Below are 23,621 nucleotides of genomic sequence, written 5' to 3'. Positions count from 1 at the left end.
AGAAGGTGGTTGGAGGAAAGAGAGCTTGATGTAGCCGAAATCAAAGAAGCAGTGTTTTCAATTGATGAAGATAAGGCTCCCGGGCCGGATGGATTCTTAGCTGGTTTCTATCATGAGTGTTGGGATCTTGTGAAAGATGACCTTCTGGAAGTGTTTGCAGATTTTCACAGGTCAGTAAAAATTAATAAAGGGACTAACTCCACTTTCATCAAACTTATCCCAAAAAAGGAAGGCAGCTTGAGCGTAAGAGACTTTAGACCTATCAGCCTTTATAAATAATTGCTAAAGCTTTGGCAAATAGGCTAAATAAAGTTTTGAATGAAGTAGTAGCCCCTTCACAGAGTGCTTTCATTCAAGGAAGACAAATAGTAGATGGGGTTTTGATTGCAAATGAAGTGGTGGACAGAAAAAAGAAAAAGCTAAGTGGAGTAATTTGCAAAATAGATCTGGAGAAAGCATATGATAAGGTAGACTGGAATTGCCTTTGGAGAATTCTGGAACTTAAAGGTGTCGGGGAAGTCTGGATTACGTGGATGAAAGGTTGCATTAGATCAATCTGGATCTCTATCTTGTTAAATGGCTCCTCAATTGATTACTTCAAAACCTCTAGAGGCTTAAGGCAAGGTTGCCCGCTTTCCCCTACTTTTTACTTTGGTAGCTGACGTTCTGGATGTTTTCATGAAAAAGGCGACAGATTCTGATCTAATTAAAGGCTTTTCAGTGGGGCATGGGAATATCCATATTTGTCACCTTCAATATGCTGATGATCCCATCTTCTTTATTGAAGCAAAGAAAGATTTCCTCTTAAACTTGAAGAGAATCTTGAGGTGCTTTGAAGCAGTAACATGGCTGAATACAAATTTAGAGAAGAGCAGTATTATTGGCATCAATACCCCCCTCATTTGATGATAGACCTGAAAGAGGTGATGGGTTGTAGGGAGGGCTCTCTTCCTCTCTTTGTAGTTCGATAGAATAAGAACAGAGAATAGAGAAGAAAGAAGAGAGAAGGGAGAAGAGAGAAAAGAAAAATCTATTCAAAAGTCTAATGCTGGCGGTGCCTAAGTTAGTATTTATACTTAGGGCGACAACTCGTAACAAAAACACTGAGGAAAAGGCAAAAATGCTCCTACTAGGCCATAGGCTGCTACACATTACAACACTCCCCCTCAAGTTGGAGCATGTATGTCAATCATGCCCAACTTGTCACATAGTTCATTATGTCGTAAATAGTGAAGACCCTTTGTAAGAACATCAGCTAGTTGTTCCTTGGAGCTGATTTAAGGAATACAAACTTCCCCCTTTTCAAGTTTCTCCCTTATGAATATGAAGTGCTTGTGAACTTCAATATGCTTGGTCCTGTCATGAAGAACTGGATTGGCAGAAATATTAATGGCTGCCTTGTTGTCACAGTAGAGAGACATTGGGCCATCAACAGAGAGGCCCGATTCTCCAATCAAATTCTTTACCCATAGTAGTTCAGCAACTCCATGTGCTATGACCCTATACTCGGCCTCAGCACTACATCTGGCCACTACACTTTGTTTTTTGCTTCTTCAAGTGACCAAGTTTTCACCAACGAAGGTACAATATCCACTAGTTGATTTCCTATCATCAATTGCTCTAGCCCAATCTGCATCTGTGTAGACTTCCACTTTCATATGATCATGTTTCTTGAAAAGTAACTCAGTTCCTGGTTACTTCTTCAAATACTTGAGTACCCTCTCAACTGCCTCTAAATGGGAGGATGTTGGTGCATGCATAAACTGACTAAGGACCCCAACAACATAAGCTATATCTGGCCGAGTCATTGATAGGTAGAGAAGTCTTCCTACCAACCTCTGAAATTTCTTGACATCTGTCACTGGTTCTCCAATACAATCACCAAGCCGATGGTTTTTCTCAATAAGAGAATCTATAGGCTTTGCTCCTAACTTTCCCGTGTTCTGCAAAAGATCTAGGACATACTTCTTTTGGGAAATGAAGATGCCCTTTTTTGAGCAGGCAACCTCAATACCAAGGAAACAACGTAGCTGTCCCAAATCTTTCATCTCAAACTGCATAGCAAGGGATTCTTTGACCTTTCTAATCTCGGAGTCCCAATTCCCTGTAATCACAATGTCATCAACATAGACAATTAATACCACAACATTCTTTTGGTTTCTCTTGACAAATAGAGTATGGTCAGATTTGTACTGCTTGAACCCAATTTGCTAAAGAGTCAAGTGAAATCTACTAAACCAGGCCCTTGGGGATTGTTTCAAACCATATAAAGATTTTTTTAGTTTGCAAACTTTCCCTTCACACCCTTGTGCTACAAACCCAGGAGGCTAAATCATGTACACTTCTTCTTCCAGATCCCCATTTAAGAATGCATTTTTTATGTCCAATTGGTGGAGCTCCCAATCAAAGTTAACAGCCAAGGATAGAATAATCCGAATAGTGTTCATTTTAGCAACCGGGGCAAAAGTTCCTTTTGCAACTAACCTGGCTTTATACCTCTTAACTGGCCCATCTGCTCTATGCTTTACTATGAATACCCACTTGCATCCCATTGGCTCCTTGCTTTCAGGAATATTCACCAACTCCCAGGTGTTGTTTTTGTGAAGAGCACTAATTTCTTCCTTCATTTCCTTTGTCCATTTAGGTATAGATAAGGCTTTTGCAGCACTTTTGGGAATGGGGACACAATCAATTGCAGTCAACAAGGCATAGAATGAGGGAGCAATGTTTTCATAGGACAAGAATTGAGCAATAGGATGCTTAGTAGTACATGATCGAATCCCTTTTCTATGAGCAATTGGGACATCAAGATCATTAGTAGAATCATCAATAGCAATAGGTTTAGTAATATCAAAGGGAACAAGGGTACCTAGATTTTCCTTCAAGGAGTCAGATGGTGTTGGAAGTGTAGTCTCAAGTTGCTCCACAACTTTTGAATTCAGCTGTCCCTTACAGCATCTCAAAAAGACACGGAATGGAGAGGAGTCAAGAATAAAGGGAAGAGGAATTTGAGGAGCTGGAGCTTGCCTCTTCTCCTTCACACTATTCTCCCCCTGAGGAGAGGCTTGGAAGAAGGGTTCAGATTCAAAGGACACATCCATCAACACAAAGTACTTATGTGTGACTGGATTAAAGCATTTTTACCCTTCTGGGAAGAGGGATAACCCAAGAAAACACATGGAACAGATTTGGGATCCAATTTACCCCAATTGGGAGAAAGATCATGAACAAAACACTTACACCCAAACACACGTAGGGGAATGGGGAATAAAGGGGATTGAGGGAAAAGAGTTGATGTGGAGCCTTGTATTGCAGGAGGCGCAATGGCATACGATTAATAACATAAGCCGCAACCATCACAACATCAATCCAAAACTGTTTTTGGAACATGCATGTGAAACATCATACTACTGGAAACTTCGAGGAGATGGTGACGGTTCTTCCTTTCAACAACGCCACTCTGTTGTGGTGTTCTGGCACATGAGCTTCTATGAAGAGATCGATGAGAGGAGAAAAGCTCGGCTCAGTCATGATGGAAATACTCCTTCGCATTATCCGATTGGAAAATTTTGACTTCAACATGAAATTGAGTGAAAACCACGCGATGAAAATCTTGCACAATCTTGGGTGCCTCTTCGCTCGAATGCATAGGATATAGCCAAGTGTATCTTGAATAATCATCAATAAAGCTTATAAACTACTTGTACCCACCCTCAGTAGGTATGCTTACAGGGCCCCAAACATCAGAAAAGACAACATGGAAAGGCAAAGTAGATCTTTTATTATTTGATGAGAAAGTTGTTCTACAATGCTTACTTAACTGACATGTTTGACAATGTAAACTAGTAACAGACACTGACTTGAACAATTTAGGAAACATAACTTTCAAAGACTCAAAGGACAAATGACCAAGGCGATTATGCCATAACCGCAGTTGACTGTTTGTAGACTGACTCATAGATTGACTCATAAGACTCACAAAGGCTGATGCCACAGGACCAGCTTTATTCTCCAAGATGTAGGGGCCATCAACCATATTTCCTTTACCAATCATCCTCCCCGAGGTTAAATCCTGGAAAACACAAGAATGGGGAAAAAAGTTACACAAGAGTTTAAGGATTGAGTAATATTGCATATAGATAACAAATTAATACTGCATATAGATAACAAATTAACTGACTAGTAATGGCGGATAGAGACCCATCAACAAGTCTCACTTTATCCCTTCCAGAAAGAAGAGTGTAGGTCTGAAAGAGATTTGACTTACTAGTCATATGGTTTGATGCCCCTGAGTCAATGACCCAAGGTGACTCGGGAGCAGAGGTACACACATGAAATGCAAAAGAACCTTTACCTGATGTAGAAGCGAATGAGGTAAAAGGGGTAGGAACCAACCTATCCGTCTACTTGAGTGCCCTACCATACAATTCCAAATGATCTATGAAGGAGTTGATGTTGTCTTCTTTGGGATTGGAACCACTAGAATGCTGTTGGGGAAAAACAATAGTCTGATTATGTTGTTGATAGTCTTGTGTGGCCAGATTTGTAGAAGTAAATTTCTTCTGAGGAGGCTTCTTTGAAGTGTCTTGATTTTTGGTTGCCCACTTGGACTTCCCCACTAACTCCCAACAGGTTTCTCGAGTGTGTCTAGGCTTCTGGTAGTGAGTACACCACAGTTTGTATCTTCATCTTTCCTTGGTTCTCCCTTTTTCATTCCTGTGTTACCCCCTCTTGCAGCTAGGGCAACAGGTTGCTCCCCCTTAGAAACATTCATGAGATTTTTTCTACACTCTTCAGATTGGACTAGAGCATATACTTCCTGAGTTGAAGGAAGTTCCCTATTTCCCAAAATTTGCACCCGGAGAGGCTCATAAGCCGGATTCAGCCCATGCAAGAAAGCAAAAACCCACTGTTGGGAGACAGGTTTTTTATAGGCCTGTGCATCTTCATCATTCTTTCAGACAATGGTCTAATAATAGTCCAGTTCCTTCCAGACAGATGTAAGGGTTGAATAATATGTAGATAGGCTATGGTCCCCTTGCTTACAAGTAGATGATTCTGCTTGAAGCTGATAAATCTTGGCAAAGTGCTTTTGTTCAGAATATGTTGTCTTGGCTTGTTCCCAAATTTCACAAGCTGTGTCAGCCCATATGAAATTTTTCTTTACATGAGGCAACATGGAGCCTAATAGCCATGACATAACCATGCTGTTTTCTTGATCCCATCAATCATGTTCAGCAGTACGAGACTTTGGTTCTTTTATTTTTCCACTTATATAACCAGCCTTCCCCCTAGCTGTGATATAAAGTTTGATGCCTTTGGACCATTCCAGATAATTCAGGCCATCAAAGGGGGTAATAGACATAGAGAAATTCATGTTGTCCATTCCCCCATTTAGGTTTCCATTGCTGGGAAGTAATACCAGAGGTTGCTGAATCCTCAGTAGCCATTTCCATAGAAAATCTACTGCTATTTTTTCAAAAACCGAATTTGATATAGAGGGATTTTCTTCTGAAAAAAAAACAAGGAGGCTCCAAAAATAGGTTTAACAGTAATGTAGGTCGATAACTCTTAGCTGAAACACCCCGGTTTACAAGAGGAGGAGACAACCAGTCCCTACAACCTCAAAATTGTGACATTCACAGTGGTCAAATGTTTACGTATGAATGTAACAGTACATACCTGGCTTCCACGACTCACAACACATAGAAAACCCTCAGAAAACCAAGTTTTGATGCATTCGGCTGCCACCACAAATCCAGAAAAAACACCTTATTGCATTCGGTTGCCACCACTTTCACAGTGGTCAAATGTTTACATATGAATGTAACAGTACATACCTGGCTTCCACGACTCACAACACATAGAAAACCCTCAGAAAACAAAGTTTTGATTCGGCTGCCACCACAAATCCAGAAAAAACACCTTATTGCATTCGGTTGCCACCACTTTCACAGTGGTCAAGTGTTTACATATGAATGTAACAGTACATACCTGGCTTCCACGACTCACAACACATAGTAAACCCTCAGAAAACAAAGTTTTGATGCATTTGGCTGCCACCGCAAATCCAGAAAAAACACCTTACTGCATTCGGTTGCCACCACAGATCTAGAGAGATCTCTTACTGCATTTGGTTGCGACCACAGATCTGGAGAGATCTTTTACTGCATTTGGCTGCCACCACACCCTTTTTCTTGGTACAGCGACCAAGAGAGAAGAAAGAAAAAATCAGGACCTGAAGGTTGCACCCAGAAGAAGAATTCGATGGAGTCTTCAATCAAAAAAAATTTCCAGAAAAGGAAAGAAACCACGATCTGAGAAGGTTGCGCCTAGATCAGAGCTCTGATATCATGTAGTTCAATAGAACAAGAGCAGAGAACAGAGAAGAGAGAAGAAAGAAGAGAGAAGGGAGAAGAGAGGTGAGGGAAGAGACAAAAATCTATTCAAAAGTCTAAAGCTGGCAGCGCCTAATTTAGTATTTATACTTAGGGCGACAGCTCATAACAAATACAATGAGGAAAAGGCAAAAACGCCCCTACTAGGCCACAGGCCGCTACACATTACAACACTCTCCTACCTGGGTCTCCCCCTTGGGGGAAATCCGAGATCTGCATCTTTTTGGATGCTGTAATAGAGAAATGTGAAAGAAGGTTGAGCACTGGAAGCGAAACTATCTCTCTAAAGGTGGTAGACTAACCCTCATCAAGGCTACTCTCTCAAATCTCCCTATCTATTTCCTCTCCCTCTTTAAAGTTCCAGCAAAGATCAGAAATAGATTGGAAAAAATCCAAATAGACTTCCTCTGGGAGGGAGGAGGAGAGAAGGGCTGCCACCTTGTAAACTGGAAAACAGTGTGTAAGGCCAAGAAAGATGGTGGGCTAGGATTGGGTCACATCTCAGAAAGAAATCAGGCTCTCTTGGGAAGTGGCTTTGGAGATTCAAAACAGAACAAAACTCTCTATGGCCCTCTGTAATCCGCAGCAAATACAGCAGAAGCAGTTGGGAACGGGGCAACTCTCTCCCTTTACTGGCTCATTCCTTGCGAAATCCTTGGAAAGGTATCCTTCATTCTTTTGATTCCTTCTCTCCCCTTATTAGGTTGAAGGTAGGAAAAGGAAATAATATTAAATTCTGGACAGACCTTTGGTGGGGACTGGGGAAGCACTCCCTTCTGTGAAGCCTTCCCCTCTCTCTTTAGGCTAGTGCGTGATAAACATGCTCTCATTTCTGTAACCTTGATAAGAGATTCAGAGGGCCTTTCCTTCAACCTCAATTTTCACAGAGAGCTAAGAGCTTCTGAACTTTCTGAAATCACCTCCTTACTCTCCTTATTCTTGGAAGTGTTAATCTCTCACTCCACTGAAGACAAACTTATTTGGTCTTTAACTCCTCAAGGCTCATTCACTACCTCTTCTTTCTTTCAACACCTAACCACCAACCCACCCCCCTCTCCTTTTCCGGGCAAAAAGATTTGGCTCCCCACAGTCCCCCCTAGAGTTTCTGTCATGATTTGGGAGGCTTCTTGCTCAAAGCTGATTACTTGTGACAATCTCCAAAAGAAGTTTCAAGGCCATCGTTCTCTCTCCCAATATCTGTCTGATGTGTTACAAGGATGGTGAATAATTGTTTGGTGGCCAGAAGTCTCTGGCAGTTCTTTCTTGATGCCTCAGCTGGTGGCAAGGTCAGTTGTTCCCCCCTAATTCTGTTATAGAGTTTATCAATTCTCGGCAAGGGCTAAAGATGTTTTTGGGCAAGAGAGGAAGCTGTTTCTGGAAAGCAATTGTACATGCTGTTATGTGGAATATCTGGGGAGAAAGAAATAGGAGATTGTTTGAGGAGAGCTACTCCTTAGAGGCTCTTCGAGATCGCATTCTGGCCAACATTAGCAGCTGGGTGGTGAATAGCAAAATCTTTGAGGGTATCAGTCGGAATGACATACATGGTAACTGGCCTGCTCTACTATCAACCTCTCCTTTTCACCCTCAACCTCCTCTTATAATCACCCCAAGACAAGACTGTGAATTTCTTCTAAACTTCAATGGCAGTTTTAGGAGAGCCACTGTGGACAGATCAAAGGCTGGAATTGGAGGACTGATTTGAAGAGCAAATGGAGATTTGATTTGGGTCTATAGTGGCCCAGCCAAGGCAGAAGATGCTTCTGATGCAGAGGCAAGGGCCCTCTTGGAAGGCCTCAAAATTGCCAAATCACAGCGGCTCAGCTGCATTGCAGTGGAAGATGATTCAAGAAATGTTATCAACTAGGCTTCAGGACAGATTCTAGACCCGTGGAAGCTATTCCACCTATTGTTAGAAATCACCCCCCCTTCCCCTTTTCGATTGCTTGATGATTTCATTTATCTTTTCTCAAAAAAAAAGGGGGCTACAGTGAGAAGGAAGGAATAAATGAAAGGGCTTATTTCTTTTTTATGTGAAATGTAGTAGTAAGGGTAATTGGTATACAGTTTGTCCAAATAAATTTGGAGATGATGCTAACCTCCTGAGATAAACATGGTTAGGAGGTTAGCATTTCCCATATAGCTGACCACATATAGTTGAGATAAGGATTAGATGACGATGATGTGGGGCATTTTTAATTTTTCTTTTAGTTTGTACATAAGCTTGTAATGCTTCTCGATCTGTGATTAGCATTTCCTTTCGTTGCTTAATTCAATTAGGAGGCTTTAAATTGGAGTTGTCCTTTCATAGAAATTATAATTTTCTTAATAAGTAATCGAGTCCTATTGGAGTCATTTTGTGCTAAAAGATGGATTTTTTTAATGAGTAGATACTTTGTTTACTGTTTTCTCTTTGTAAAAAATTTGGATGATTTCATCATGTAGTCCACTCAGCCAGATGTTCCCTTGTATGTCAATAATGCCGAAGGTGAAGCTTGAGTGTTATCACCATGGGGAATATTGAGTCAAGTTAGATTAGTGTTCAACATATATTATCCTTCAATGGAATTTGGCTTATCTTTCTATCCATATAATCAAACATGATATCATTCTGATGGCACCTTATGTTTTATGCAGCAAATTCCAACTATGAGTTAGGAAGGGGTGACAAGATTGGTGGGTGGAAACCACAACCAATTCCTAGCCTTCAAGATGTTCATGTTATTCAGATAGCAAGTGGCGGATATCATTCACTTGCATTAACAGGTAAGCTAAGTAGAAAATTCATAATGGTTGTAGTAGATACTTTATAACTTCTCCCCCTTTTCTCTTGGGTTAATAGCACCCAAGGTAGTGAAGGACGATAGCACATTCAAGCCTTTCATAGGACACTTCTACATATTGTGCATTCTCAAGATATCAATCTTTCATGGTTCCAATAGCAAGTGCCATATTCAAGTCCCTTTGCAATAGAAAGTGCCATGGGCGCCATTGGTAATACTGATTATACTTGTTCTTTTTTTTTTGAAAATAAATAAAAACAAAATTATTCAAGAAGAGAATAAAAGATACAAAACAGGTGAATATACTTATTCATTTGATATTTTGATAATGATAAATCTGCCTTCAATAACAATTATTTTTCCCTTCCACAAGAGAACCTGCATTATCCTACTTATCTTAGTTCAATAGAAAAGAATACAAGCCATTTTATTTGCCTCTAACATGATCAAAGTGATTTTTTGTCCAGTTCACATTCTGGGATGCATGGCATATAGTATATACCTCATTTTTTTCTTTTTTTTCTTTTTCAAAAAAGCCTAATAAAGCTTTACAGTTATAAATAAATCAATCAATTTATTGTCTTGCTACTAATGAGTTAGCAGGGGAATTGCAATAAAGCAACATGGGCTGACAAAATAAAAAGAAAACAAGCACAATACAATAATACAAGAAAAGGAATAGAACAATGTTGTAAAATACAGTGTTGTCATGCTGTGCCAGATTCAATTGAGCCCCTGGGCTAGGTATTCCCCAAATTAACTCCAGCCTACCTGCCCTTTCCCTAGTCAAAGCATCAGCAAGAGTATTGACCTATCTTGTGATCCAGTGAATAAGGTATTCAATGAACCATTAAACTGACCAACCTTCTTGTGTCTTTGCAATATAGAAAGAGCACACTATTGAATTTGGCTGAGTTGTAAATGGTTTATAGTGCGCTATCAAATTAGTTGTAAAGTGGAAACTAGTTTGTGGGAGTGGTAGATCCTCCACCACTCTTAGGTTCTCTTGTAAATCATTTTCTATTTTCAATAAAATCTGAGTTATTTATCGAAAAAAAGACAACAACCATTGAATTATCTCTTTTCTGTTACCTTCCACATAAAATTAGCCCAGCCTGAAGAAGATACAAATTTTAACCCCCTCAAGCAGTGCCAACAAAACCACCCTTAGCAATATTCATACTCCAACATTACCTGAAAAGCTCAAAAGAATTTGTTCATGGTTTCTAAAGACACCCCCAATTCCTGGCACTTTTTGTGTTCCCTAGAGACCAGTTATTAGGATTCGGCCTGCCCTTGAATCCTGTTAGGCTGATAACAGTCAAGAAGAAGAAAGAGAGAGAGAGAGAGAAAGGAGAAGAAGAGAAGAGAAGAAAGGGAGAGAAAGGTCTGGTTCAAATGAGAGAAAAATCACCTACCATTCAGCCAGATTTGTTTTATATTACTAATACTGTGGAAAAGACACATGTGCCCCTACTTAAGTGAGGGACACTAGATCTAGCATAATCTTACACATCAGCAACATAAACATAAGCATAAAGACAGAAATACCCCTACATACTCGACACTAACACTCCCCCTCAAGCTAGAGAGTATATATCATATAATCCCAGCTTGTTACATATATAGTCCACTCTTCCCCGACTTAACCCTTTAGTAAACAAGTCTGCTCACTGGTTCCTTGTGTTAACATATGTAGTATCTATCACTCCATTCAGCACCTTCTCTCTCACAAAGTGATAGTCAACCTCTATGTGCTTGGTTCTCTCATGAAACATTGGATTAGAAGAAATATGAACTGTAGCCTGATTGTCACAGTAGAGCTTTATTGGAGTGTCAATAGTGTATCCCATCTCCTGTAGAAGGTTCCTCAACCACACTAATTCACAAGTAGTATGTGCCATAGCTGTATATTTTGCCTCTACACTGCTTCTTGCCACAACTGTCTGCTTCTTACTTTTCCATGTCACCCGACTACCCCCAAGAAAAGTGCAATGGCCTGCGGTAGATCTCTTATCGGACATAGAACTGGCCTAGTCAGCATCAGTGTATCCTTCTATTTCAAGTTTTCACCATTCCTGTATATCAAACCACGACCAGGAGCCCCCTTTTTTTTGATGAATAATAATAAATTTATTGATTCAGAAACAAATTTTGAGTGAGTTCACACATCATCCCAGCGAGAGACGCGAGCTGCAGCCCCTCCTTGAAACTTACAAGTAAACTAGGAAAGAAAAACAAGAATCACAACTGAGCCCAAAATAATTATTCCCTATTTACCCCTTTCTTAGATAATATATCTGACAGTATTTGCTGATCTCCCCACCCACTGTACAGTGACCAACATATTCCTTGTCAACCAACTAAATTTCTTCATTTCATTCTTGTATCGCAACATAGCCTCTTCAGAATTTTTCAACCAACCCACCACCACTTTGGAGCCCCCCTCAATTATTAGTTGTTGTACCCCCCAGTTGGTTTGCAAATTGCACCCCTTGTACAACATCTAAGAGTTCTGCCCTGATGGAGTTCCCAAATCCCAAGGGACCTGAGTAAAGCAACAAAATCTCTCCCTTTGCATTTCTCAAAGTACCCTCAAGTCCGGATAAACCTGGATTACCCATGCTACTTCCATCAATGTTCAACTTTAGTTAGCCTTTGGATGGAGGAGACCAACTTATAATTGATTTGTCCTTTAGAGATGAACACCTTGCTACTGCTGACCAATTTCTCCAAAGGTCATTAAAGGAGAATTGATGAAAGATTTCCAAGGTCTTCAGCCAATGTATTGCCCTATTTAACACAGTCTTTCAAATCCTGGCTACTCCTTTCCTTTTCTTGAAAGATTCTAAGATTTCTTTCTTCCCAAAGAGTCCAAATCAAAGCAGCACGAGCACATCTCCACATAATTCTCCCTATTTTTGTAGGCCAATAAAAGGTAGAATGGTTGAAGAGCATGTGAACTTCTGCTGGTAGACTCCAACTACCCCCAAACAACGAATGTAGCCAAGCCCAAAGGTCTGCAGAAAAGGGACAAAATATTAATAAATGGTAACAATCCTCACCGTGAGCTCTACAGAGGATACACCAATTAGGAGAAATACAGAGGAAAGGTCTTCTCTTTTGTAGGTTATCTAAAGTGTTAACTTTCCCATGGAATATTTCCCAACAAAATGCCTAATTTTTGGGGGAACTGGCCTACACCAAATTTCTTTTGACGGAAAGGGTTGGTGAGTAGAAAGTTGAGAGATGGACTTGAAGAAAGAAGCACAAGTGAAGGTTCCATTGGGTCTAGGAGTCCAAACCCTCTTATCTGGCTTGGAGGGATCCAAACAAACCTGATAAAATTGAGGAACCGCATGCCAATGTGGAACCAGAGGTTTTTGCATGAACTGACTTACCACACTAACCGCAAATGAAATGTCTGGCCGAGTAATGGTTAGGTAGTTCAGTTTACCTACAACCCGCTGGTATCTATCGGGTTCTTCAAACACTTCACCCATATCACTACTCAACTTAGTGTTTGTTTCCATAGTTATTTTAATTGGTTTAGCACCTAACAAACCAGTTTTTTCCAGCAAATCAAGGACATATTTCCTCTGACACAAGTTAATACCATGCTTAGACTTTGCTACTTCTATCCCCAAGAAATATTTCAATTTACCAAGGTCCTTTGTTTGAAAATGTTCCTGCAGAAAAGGCTTCAATCTATCAATGCCCATTTTATCATTTCAGTAATAACAATATCATCTACATACACCACCAATAGGATCTTTCCTGCCTGAGAGTCATGACTAAAGACTGAATGGTCAACTTGGCACTATTTCATACCAAACTTCTTTACCACCTCACTGAACCTACCAAACCATGCTCGAGGAGATTGTTTAAGCCCATAAATGGCCTTTTTTAGTCTGCACACCTTACCATTCTCCCCCTGAGCAACAAACCTCGATGGTTGCTCCATATAGACCTCCTCGAGCAGATCACCATGCAAGAAAGCATTCTTGATATCAAGCTGATAGAGGGGCCAATCATACATAGTAGCAAGAGAGATCACAACACGAACTGAACCAATCTTAGCAATTGGGGAGAAGGTCTCTGTGTAGTCAATACCATAGGTTTGGGAGTACCCTTTGGCAACCAGTCTAGCTTTCAGCCGCTCTACACTACCATCAGGTAAGTACTTAACAGTATAAATCCACTTACAACCAACAACCTGCTTACTAGGAGGAAGAGTGGTGAGGCCCTGATGGAGGCCCATCACAAGGCCCATCTCACCCCAAGGGGTGGCAGCTCCTAGGATAAGGTTAAGATAAGAAGAACTTCCAAGATTATCAAGATAAATCAAGATTCTTCCAAGATTATCAAGATAAAGCAAGACTCTTCCAAGATTATCAAGAAATCAAGATCAGAATTCCAACAAGACTCCAAGAAGCATCAAGATTAGCAAGATAATCCAAGATTCATGCATCAAGGGAGATCGGACGGTGGAGATCAAACCAGGAAGAGTTCGAACCTGTCAGATTAGATGATTGGATTTATCCTAGTTGTTATTTCCTAGTTCTTTTACAATTTCTAAATGTATTATAAATACTGCTATTTTCCCAGAATTATTCATCAATTCATACTTCATATTTTCATAATTTCTTCAAGTTTTATTCTTTGAGTTTTCGCCACCTTTTCTCTCTCCTAGAGAAATCGGTGTTATTCGCTAGGAATTAGCGAACGCCCGGTGCTTGCATAGCCAGCTCCAGTGTCCTTTGCTTCCACGTTGCGTCAGGTGGTATCAGAGCAGGGAGTTCGCCCAGTCAGATGGCCAACCAAGACTGTAGCAGTCGCAACCCACCCCGTGACGGTGACCAGGGGTTACAAGCTGTTTGGAGAGCGATTGAAGAACAGCGCACGGCCACACGTAACATCAAACAACAGTTGGCAGAGGTGATTGAGCAATTGTGAACCTTGTTACGGGAGGTTGTTCCACAGAACCGGGAAAATTCACAGCAGATCGAAGGAGATGACCACGACAGACCACCCGTCGTTACTGCGTCCCGACGTCCAGTTCTTGACGACGACAGTGATGAGGATTTCGAATTTGGTGGTGCTCCAGTTCTTCCCGACAACGACAAAAACGACAGAAATTGGCACAATCAAGGTAATTTCAATCCTTGTAGGAATAATGATGAATTTAAACTCAAGGCAGATATTCCTACTTTTAGTGGATATCTTGGCATAGAGGGACTTCTAGATTGGATCACAGAAGTCGACAGATTCTTTGATTACATGGAGATACCAGAGGAACGAAGGGTTAAACTAGTAGCTTTTCGATTAAAGGGAAGTGCATCTGTTTGGTGGGAACGAATGAGAAAGACCCGGATCAGAGAAGGAAGGGGTCCTGTTCGAACCTGGAGGCGCATGAAACAATTAATCAGAGGTAGATTTTTACCTCCTGACTATGAACAATATATGTTTGAATCTTACTAGCGGTGTGCGTAGGGTTCACGTAGTGTTAATGAGCACATCAGAATTTTTAAGATTAGCAGAAAGAAACCAGTTGTCTTAAAGTGATAACCAGCAGGCAGCCCGTTATCTGAGCGGGTTAAGACCGTCCATCAGGGACAAAATTGGTGTACAAATGGTTCTTAGTGTGCAGGAAGCAAGGAACTTAGCTCTGAAAGTAGAATTAATGTTCCAAGACAAGGCGTGCAGTGATAATTACCGTCGGTACAGCGGGAGCGACAACAGACCGGCAACTGTCGACAGGAACAAATCAGTCTCGGCAGTACAACCTTCTCACCCGGCAAGCACAAGTAACGCCAGTAAGGCTACTACAGGAGGACATACTCGAGGTAATCCTTCCAACCCTCCTAAACCCAGTCACCCTTATGCAAGGCCTGCTCCTATTAAATGTTTTAAATGTAATGAGGTTGGACATAGATCCAGTGACTGACCCAGGCAGTTAATATGGTAGAAAGGGAGGAGGAAGATATTGAGGTGTATTGTGGACCTGATGGGGAGGATGAAGAGGGTCCATATGAACATGAGGAGTATACTTGTGTGGTAAGAAATTTAATGTTGTCCCAAAAGAATAAAGATACTTCTCAAAGGCAGAGGTTATTTCGTACCAGATGTACTATCAAGGGAAAATTATTTAATTTAATTATTGATAGTGGCAGTCAAGAAAACATTATTTGCAGGGATGTCATCCAACAATTACAGCTGATTCCTGAAAAACATCCCAACCCATACACAATTGGGTGGATCAAGGAAGGAGGCGGTGTATGGGTGGAAGAACGCTGCAAGGTTCCTTTTTCAATTGGTAAGTACCATGACGAAGTATATTGTGATATTGTTGATATGGATGCTTGCCATATTTTGTTAGGGAGGCCTTGGCTTTGATACAGATGCAAGGTACATGGGTAGGAGAATACCTACCAACTTGAAAAAGAGGGTACACGTTATATTTTGTTACCCATGGCAGAAAAAAATATTACAAGTGCTCCAAAGGCACATGAGAAGAATTTCCTTGCCATCACCCATCATCATGCTGAATTTGTTAAAGAATGTAAGGATACTCATGAAATCCATTTGTTAGTAGTAAAAGGAGAAGATGTTATTGATGAAAATAAAATCCCAGCAGAAGTATGGGGACTACTGGATGAATTCAATGATGTAGTTCCAGAGGAGTTACCAAATGAACTCCCTCCCTTGAGGGATATACAGCACCATATTGATTTTGTTTCAGGTGCTAGTCTACCTAACCTCCCACATTACAGGATGAGTCCTAAGGAGAATGAAATCTTACGGGAAAAGGTAGAAGAATTATTGAAAAAGGGACACATTCAAATCAGCATGAGTCCTTGCGCAGTACCTGCCTTATTAACACCTAAGAAGGATGGCAGTTGGAGAATGTGTGTCGACAGCAGGGCCATTAACAAGATCACCATTGGGTACAAATTTCCTATTCCCAGGCTGGACGACATGCTGGACCAGCTTAATGGAGTTGTGGTTTTCTCAAAGATTGATCTCAGGAGTGGATATCATCAGATCAGGATCCGTCTCGGAGATGAATGGAAGACAGCCTTCAAGACTAGAGATGGTTTGTTCGAGTGGTTAGTCATGCCCTTTGGACTAACCAATGCACCCAGCACATTCATGAGGCTGATGAACCAGGTATTGCGCCCCTTCATTGGTAAATTTGTGGTAGTCTATTTTGATGATATTTTGATATACAAAAAATCTATCACTGAGCATGTGGGACATATTAGGGAGGTCCTGAAAGCATTGAGGGAAAGTAAATTATACGCTAATTTGAAGAAATGCATCTTTATGAATGATAATTTATTATTCTTGGGATTTATTATAAGCAAAGATGGTGTAAAAGTAGATGAAGAAAAAGTAAAAGCCGTTAGGGAGTGGCCGACCCCATCTACTGTCACAGATGTCAGGTGTTTTCATGGGTTGGCAACCTTCTATAGGCGCTTTATTAAGAATTTTAATAGTATCATAACTCCCATTACTGAATGTTTGAAAAAGGGTAAATTTCAATGGGGAGAACAAGAACCAAGTTTTGCTCTCAATAAAGAAAAATTATGTACTGCTCTTGTTCTTGCCTTGCCAAATTTTAATAAATTATTTGAAGTTGAATGTGATGCCAGTGGAGTGGGCATAGGGGCTGTATTGTCCCAAGAGAAGAGACCCATTGCTTTCTCTAGTGAAAAATTATGTGAAGCCAGGAGAAAGTGGTCTACTTATGACAAAAGAATTTGTTCTCTACACTGACCACCAGGCCCTAAAATATCTTAGTGGGCAAAAGCAATTAAGAAGTGACTTGCATGCTAGATGGTCCGCCTTCCTAGGCAAGTTCCCATATAAAATTGTGTATAAGACAGGACAACAAAATAAAGTGGCTGATGCACTTAGCAAGCGTGTAGCTCTCATCAAGACCCTCAGTGTTGAGATTGTGGGTTTTGAGTGCCTAAAAGACTTATATGCCCAGGATGAAGACTTCCAACAAGTATGGAGAAATGTGTGAATAAGCAGCCAGCAGAGGACTTCTTTATTTATGATGGGTTCCTTATGAAAGGGGAGCAACTATGTATCCCTTGCACCTCTCTCCGCGAAAAGATCATCAGGGATTTACATGGGGGTGGATTAGCAGGCCACTTGGGAAGGGATAAGACAGTAGAAGCAGTTAAGGGGCGATATTACTGGCTAAAATTAAGAAGGGACATGTCTACCATAGTAAGCAGGTGCTATATTTGTCAGACAACTAAAGGACAAACCCAGAACACAAGTCTCTCCATGCCCTTACCCGTTCCTACTGCTATATGGGAAGACTTGTCCATGGATTTTGTGCTAGGCTTGCCAAAGACCCAGAGGAACATGGACTCCGTCTTCGTGGTAGTTGATAGATTCTCAAAAATGGCTCACTTCCTCCCATGCAAGAAAACAACAGATGCATCCGCTATAGCCAAATTGTTTTTCAGGGAGATTGCCCGCTTGCATGGGGTACCCAAGACCATCACATCAGATCGTGACACACAGTTCCTCAGTCACTTTTGGATGACCCTGTGGAGGTTGTTTGATTCATCACTTAATTTCAGCAGTACAGCCCATCCGTAGACAGATGGACAGACAGAAGTGGTAAGCCGGACCTTAAGGGAATTTAATTCGCAGCATATGTCGGGAGAGGCCAAAACAGTGGGACTTCGCCATAGCCCAGGCCGAGTTCGCCTATAACAATGCAGTGCACAGTTCTACAGGTAGATCCCCATTCTCCGTCGTATACATGAAGGTCCTAACCAAGCACTGGATTTAGTGAAGCTACCCAGAGTACCCGGCGCCAATATCTCAGCAGAACAGATGGCAGAACAAATCCAGTCCATCCAAGAGGCCATGAAGCAGAAGCTAGAGCAATCCAACACCAAGTACAAGATGGCCGCAGACAAGCACCGCTGACCTCAAGTGTTTGATGTAGGTGATGAGGTTATGGTCTTTTTAAGGAAGGAAAGAATTTTCGTAGGTACTTACAACAAGTTGAAGCCTCGGAAGTATGGGCCATACAAGATCGTGAAGAAGCTTAACGATAATGCCTATGTAGTGGACCTACCAGATCATATGGGTATATCCAAGACTTTCAACGTTGCTGACCTTCACCGGTACCTGCCAGAGATAACACTTGCCTATCCTAGTCACGACTCGGGGTCGAGTTCTCTCCAAGTGGGGGAGAATGATGGAGGCCCATCTCACCCCTAGGGGCGATAGCTCCTAGGATAAGGTTAAGATAAGAAGAACTTCCAAGATTATCAAGATAAAGCAAGACTCTTCCAAGATTATCAAGATAAAGCAAGACTCTTCTAAGATTATCAAGACTCTTCCAAGATTATCAAGAAATCAAGATCAGAATTCCAACAAGACTCCAAGAAGCATCAAGATTAGCAAGATAATCCAAGATTCATGCATCAAGGGAGATCGGACAGTGGAGATCAAACCAAGAAGAGTTCGAACCTATCAGATTAGATAATTGGATCTATCCTAGTTGTTATTTCCTAGTTCTTTTACAATTTCCAAATGTATTATAAATACTGCTATTTTCCTATAATTATTCATCAATTCATACTTCATATTTTTAGAATTTCTTCAAGTTCTATTCTTTGAGTTTTCGTCACCTTTTCTCTCTCCTAGAGAAATCGGTGTTATTCGCTAGGAATTAGCGAACGCCCGGTGCTTGCATAGCCAGCTCCGGTCTCCGTTGCTTCCACGCTGCGTCAGGCCCCATGTATGATTATGAGTTAGAGCTGAGAGTTCTTCTTCCATTGCACGACGCCATCCTAGAGAGGCAAGGGCTTTCTGGACGTCCTTAGGGACAACAACAGAGGATAACAAGGAGATAAATTGGCAATGGGAAGTAGAAAGGTGAGTGAGAGACATAATTAGAAATAGGATGAAGGGTACAACTGCGTTTACCCTTCTGCAAAGCAATGGGAAGATCAAGGTCAAATACTGGGCGGGGGCTGGTGCGGGGACAACTTCCAGATCTGTCGATGATGATGGAGCTGGAGGAGGAGCCGATACATGTGGGCGATGTGTAAATACTTGACAGATAGGTGGCCGTTCAACAGGTGGTGGAACCGGAGGCAAGGACTTGGTCACAGTTGGAACAAGAGGAATAGAATCCACAACTAGAAGAGGAAGGGGAGGAGGTGATGAGGAGGAGGAAACATCACCGGACCCCAAGAAAAACAGAGTAAACTCAAAAAAGGTAACATCAGCACACACAAAGGAGCGTCGAGAGCTAGGATGATAACACTTATACCCTTTCTGAGTCCGGGAATAGCCAAGGAAGATGCACTTAATGGATCGTGCATCCAACTTGTCCCTTCCTAGCCCCAAATTATGGATGAAGCAGACACACCCAAAAGCCCGAGGAGAAAGAGGAAACGGAGACAAGGTAGGAAACAAAGTGGTGAATGGAGAATGATCATCAAGAATAGACATGGACATCCGGTTAATCAAGAAGTAAGAAGTAAGCACCGCTTCACTCCAGAAGGGTTTGGGTCATTCATGTGATGCATGAGAGATCGAGTTGTTTCCAAAAGATGACAATTCTTTCTCTTAGTCACCTCATTTTGTTGTGGGGTGTAGGTACATGAAGTCTGATGGATAATGCCATGTTTGTCCAAGTATTCTTGAAATGATGAAGAGAAATATTCACGGTCATTATCAGAACGAAAAATTTTAATGTGAACACCAAATTGGTTGCAAATCTCAGCATAAAATTTTTGGAAAATGGTAAATAATTCATTCATTTCATTAAATAGAGCCACATTATCCTTGAATAATCAATAAAAATGACAATATTTATATCCATTGTATGACATTACTTTATAAGGACCCCAAACATCTGAATGAACCAAAGAAAAAGGACTTGATATGCGGTTATCAACCCTAGTACTAAAGGGAACACGATGATGTTTCCCCAATTGACACGATCCACGATCCAAAACAGAAAGATGACTTAAAGAAGGAACCAAAGACTTCAAAACTTTCGGCGAAGGATGATCAAATCGACAGTGCCACTGGAGAGGAGAAAGATGACTGGAGAGCTGTTGACGTACTTTCACGACCGTCAAGATAATACAATCCACCAGCTTCATGCCATCCACCAATCTTCATCCCCGTCTTGAGATCCTGAAAAACACATGAAGAAGGGTAAAAAGTAATAGGGCAATTAAGAGACTTGGTCAACTTACTAACTGACATAAGGTTAAACAGAAAATACAATCCACGACCGTCAAGATAATACAATCCACCAGCTTCATGCCATCCACCAATCTTCATCCCCATCTTGAGATCCTGAAAAACACATGAAGAAGGGTAAAAAGTAATAGAGCAATTAAGAGACTTGGTCAACTTACTAACTGACATAAGGTTAAACAGAAAATACATATGTGCCCCTACTTAAGTGAGAGACACTAGATCTAACATAATCTTACACATCAACAACATAAACATAAGCATAAAGATAGAAATACCCCAACATACTCGACACTAACACCAGTCATCAAAGTTAAATTTGATTGTTTCATCTTAGGTTGCAACCTAAGCATGTAGGATCTGCCTCCTTGGTTACAGGGAATCAACAATCTTCTGCCATCCCCTTGAAATAGAAACAATTGAAACAAGTCTAAATTCTTCTCTAGTAGTGATCCTGTGTGTCAGCCTCACTGTAACTTTTTTTTTTTGAAAAGGATAAGGTATCTTTTATTAAAAAAAGACAAGAAAAGAAGTATACAAGAGGTATACAACACAACACATCCACTGGACTTGAGAGAACTTACAGCAGATGACATGCCTAGAGGAAAATCTCCAACAGAAGTTTTGAAATTCCATTAAAATGCATACTCCAGAACCCACATGATTGGATCTGTATGACTGGTAGGAGAGTATGAGATTAAGGGGGGAGAAAACAGTTAATTACGTGCCAATTGAAACCTCCAAGTCTCTCTACCTTCCCCTCTTAGCAGGAGAGGTCATTGTATTTGTAGAAACCTAGGGAGGTAACCATAATTTACCCCATCTATGTGAAACTTCATAAAAATACCCACCTCATGTTTCTGAAATTACATATGCCCTTCCTTCATGGGGTTTCCAACAATAACATATACCCACCCCATGTTTCTGAAATTACAATTACCCCCTCTTGTCTGAACTCAAAAGAAACACCCTTAAAGATAACACTGAATCACTTTTTTCAAATACCAAGTATGCTCCAACTTGTAGATTACCAATGCTATTCCCACTCTTTCATGTTTAGCATATGATCACAGAAAAGAGCTCTATCATATTCAACTTGCTCTAGTTTCAGTGCCATTTTATCAGAGCTAAATGCCATACAAACAAGTCTAATGAAAGATGTAACTACTAAATTGAACTTTCCAAAAAATGTACTTAAAAGGGTTATTGGTCCTTAAGAAGGTTTGAGGGCACATATGATTGGCAAGGTTAAAATTTGATCTTGAAAATGTAAATATATCTTATGACTAAGTGCTATTTGACAAAGTGAAGGTGTCTATAATAACAAATAGTTAAGGTAAGTGCAATGTAATTTTAGAAACCCAGGTGGCTTTTTTTTTTTTTTTTGGTATTATTGGAAACCCCAAGTAGTGTTTCCTAGGAGCAAGGAACCTCCATTTCCACCACATAACTCAGCCTGGGACTAGGTAAAGTATGAATGTATTATATTAATCAAAAGAAAGCGCCTTTACAACTTAATCCAACAACCACTCTGTTAGTTTCTCCATAGTTACGAATTGCACCTACACCCATGGTGTCAATTCATGTAATTAGTTCCTTCCATGGGTCACATAAATGCCAACCCAAGTCTGTGATTTTTCAATGTCGCCATGACTCATGACCATCAAACAATTCAAGTACCACATCATGCTCATTGTATTCAATGCAACAGTTAATTTCATCACTGGTGCTCTTAGTTCAGCTTCCAGGTTTATAGGATGGTGCTGATAATTCCCTAAATACCAGAGTGCATTGCCATTTGCATTGTCTAAGTATCCATCCACCTTTTCCTTTTAGGCATGTTTATGAGTTATGACTAAATATTTGAGATATATTTCAGATGAAGGTAAAGTTCTCTCTTGGGGTCATGGTGGACAAGGTCAGTTGGGTCATTCTTCTATTCAGAATCTGAAGGTTCCAATGGTGATTGAATCTTTGGCAAAGGAGCGGATTGTGTACATTGCATGTGGAGGTTCCTCTTCAGCTGCTATCTCTGGTAAGAGTCGTAGAAAAAGGATATTTCATATACCACATCAATTGGAACATCTTTGTCCTCAAGGAACAAAAGGGCTTCATATCCCTCACTGCTACAGTGGCAGCTTTATATTCACATTAAACCAGCATAAGATGGTTCTGGGAAATGGTATCCAGGCCATTCATTAGCTGTAAATATTTTATACTTTAATGTTTTATTTAATAAATAACTGAAGTTTTCCATTAAAACTGAAACAAAACTGCTCACCAAGGTGGGCAGCAGGCCCCTAACATCTAGGAGCTCAAATCAACAGGAAAAGTAAACCCAATCTATTGAAATTAAAAAAAAAATGAAGTAAATGACTTTAAATCTATAAATTTGAAACATCAATATATTTAATCATGTACTAGGGCCCAATGAATGGCATTTTGTCTTTTAATGTAGTTCTGAGGTCACTGGATTGACTGGAATTCTTTTCTTGGTAATGGTAGATAAAGGAAAGTTGTATATGTGGGGAAATGCAAGGGATTGTCAACTCGGGGTTCCTGGGCTGCCTGAGGTGCAATCTTCACCTATTGAAGTGAAATTTCTAATTGAGGATGATGGGGTGCATCCCCACCATATACTTTCAGTTGCAGTTGGTGCATCTCATGCCATGTGCTTGGTTTCAATGTCTGTGGATGAGCATTGGAATGTTCGGTCTACATTGAAACAGAAAATTTGGGAAACAAAATCCCCTACATTGGAAAGGCAGAAAGCTTAGTTTGGGCAAGTACAGGAAAGAGGTTTGAGTTGACCTAGGGGTCTTACCTGCAATATACGTGTTCGTGAACAAGAAAGATACCTGAAATAACTTGTGTTGAAAAGCTTCATGTGTAGGCCACATTGCCATTGATTGTTTTCTGGCACCTTCATTTGGAGAAGACCATATACTGTCCAACCAGCGGGACCTGTGATCAACCCATGGAATTTTGATAGTGTGACTTTCTCTTGAAATACTGGATTATCATTATTGTTGAAGAACTGCAGTTGCTTTGGAATATACATCAAATGTTGCAAATATCATACTTGAGTCATCCCAAATGTAAGGATCTACGTTGTCCCAAGTACACTAAATTTATAACTGATTGTCCTATCTATTTTAGTTAAGAACATTTTTTTTCTGGCAAA

General features: G+C 40.6%; 1 protein-coding gene across 1 annotated transcript in view; it reads left to right on the top strand.

The window, feature by feature from the left end:
• The window catches only part of RUG3 (Regulator of chromosome condensation (RCC1) family protein), a 47,521-nt gene extending 23,900 nt beyond the window's left edge, over positions 1-23,621 (top strand). Inside the window, exons 5-7 of the mRNA XM_088955996.1 lie at positions 9,036-9,164; positions 22,317-22,472; positions 22,943-23,621. Coding sequence (XP_088812122.1) covers positions 9,036-9,164; positions 22,317-22,472; positions 22,943-23,214 — 557 coding nt within the window. The 3' untranslated portion in view covers positions 23,215-23,621. The remainder of the gene's footprint in view (positions 1-9,035; positions 9,165-22,316; positions 22,473-22,942) is intronic.

Source organism: Nelumbo lutea, chromosome 7, assembly GCF_056320005.1.
Source record: "Nelumbo lutea isolate HS-2025 chromosome 7, American lotus-T2T, whole genome shotgun sequence".
NCBI lineage: Eukaryota > Viridiplantae > Streptophyta > Magnoliopsida > Proteales > Nelumbonaceae > Nelumbo > Nelumbo lutea.
Note: the sequence above shows the minus strand (reverse complement) of the source record. Positions and strands in the feature narration are given on the sequence as shown.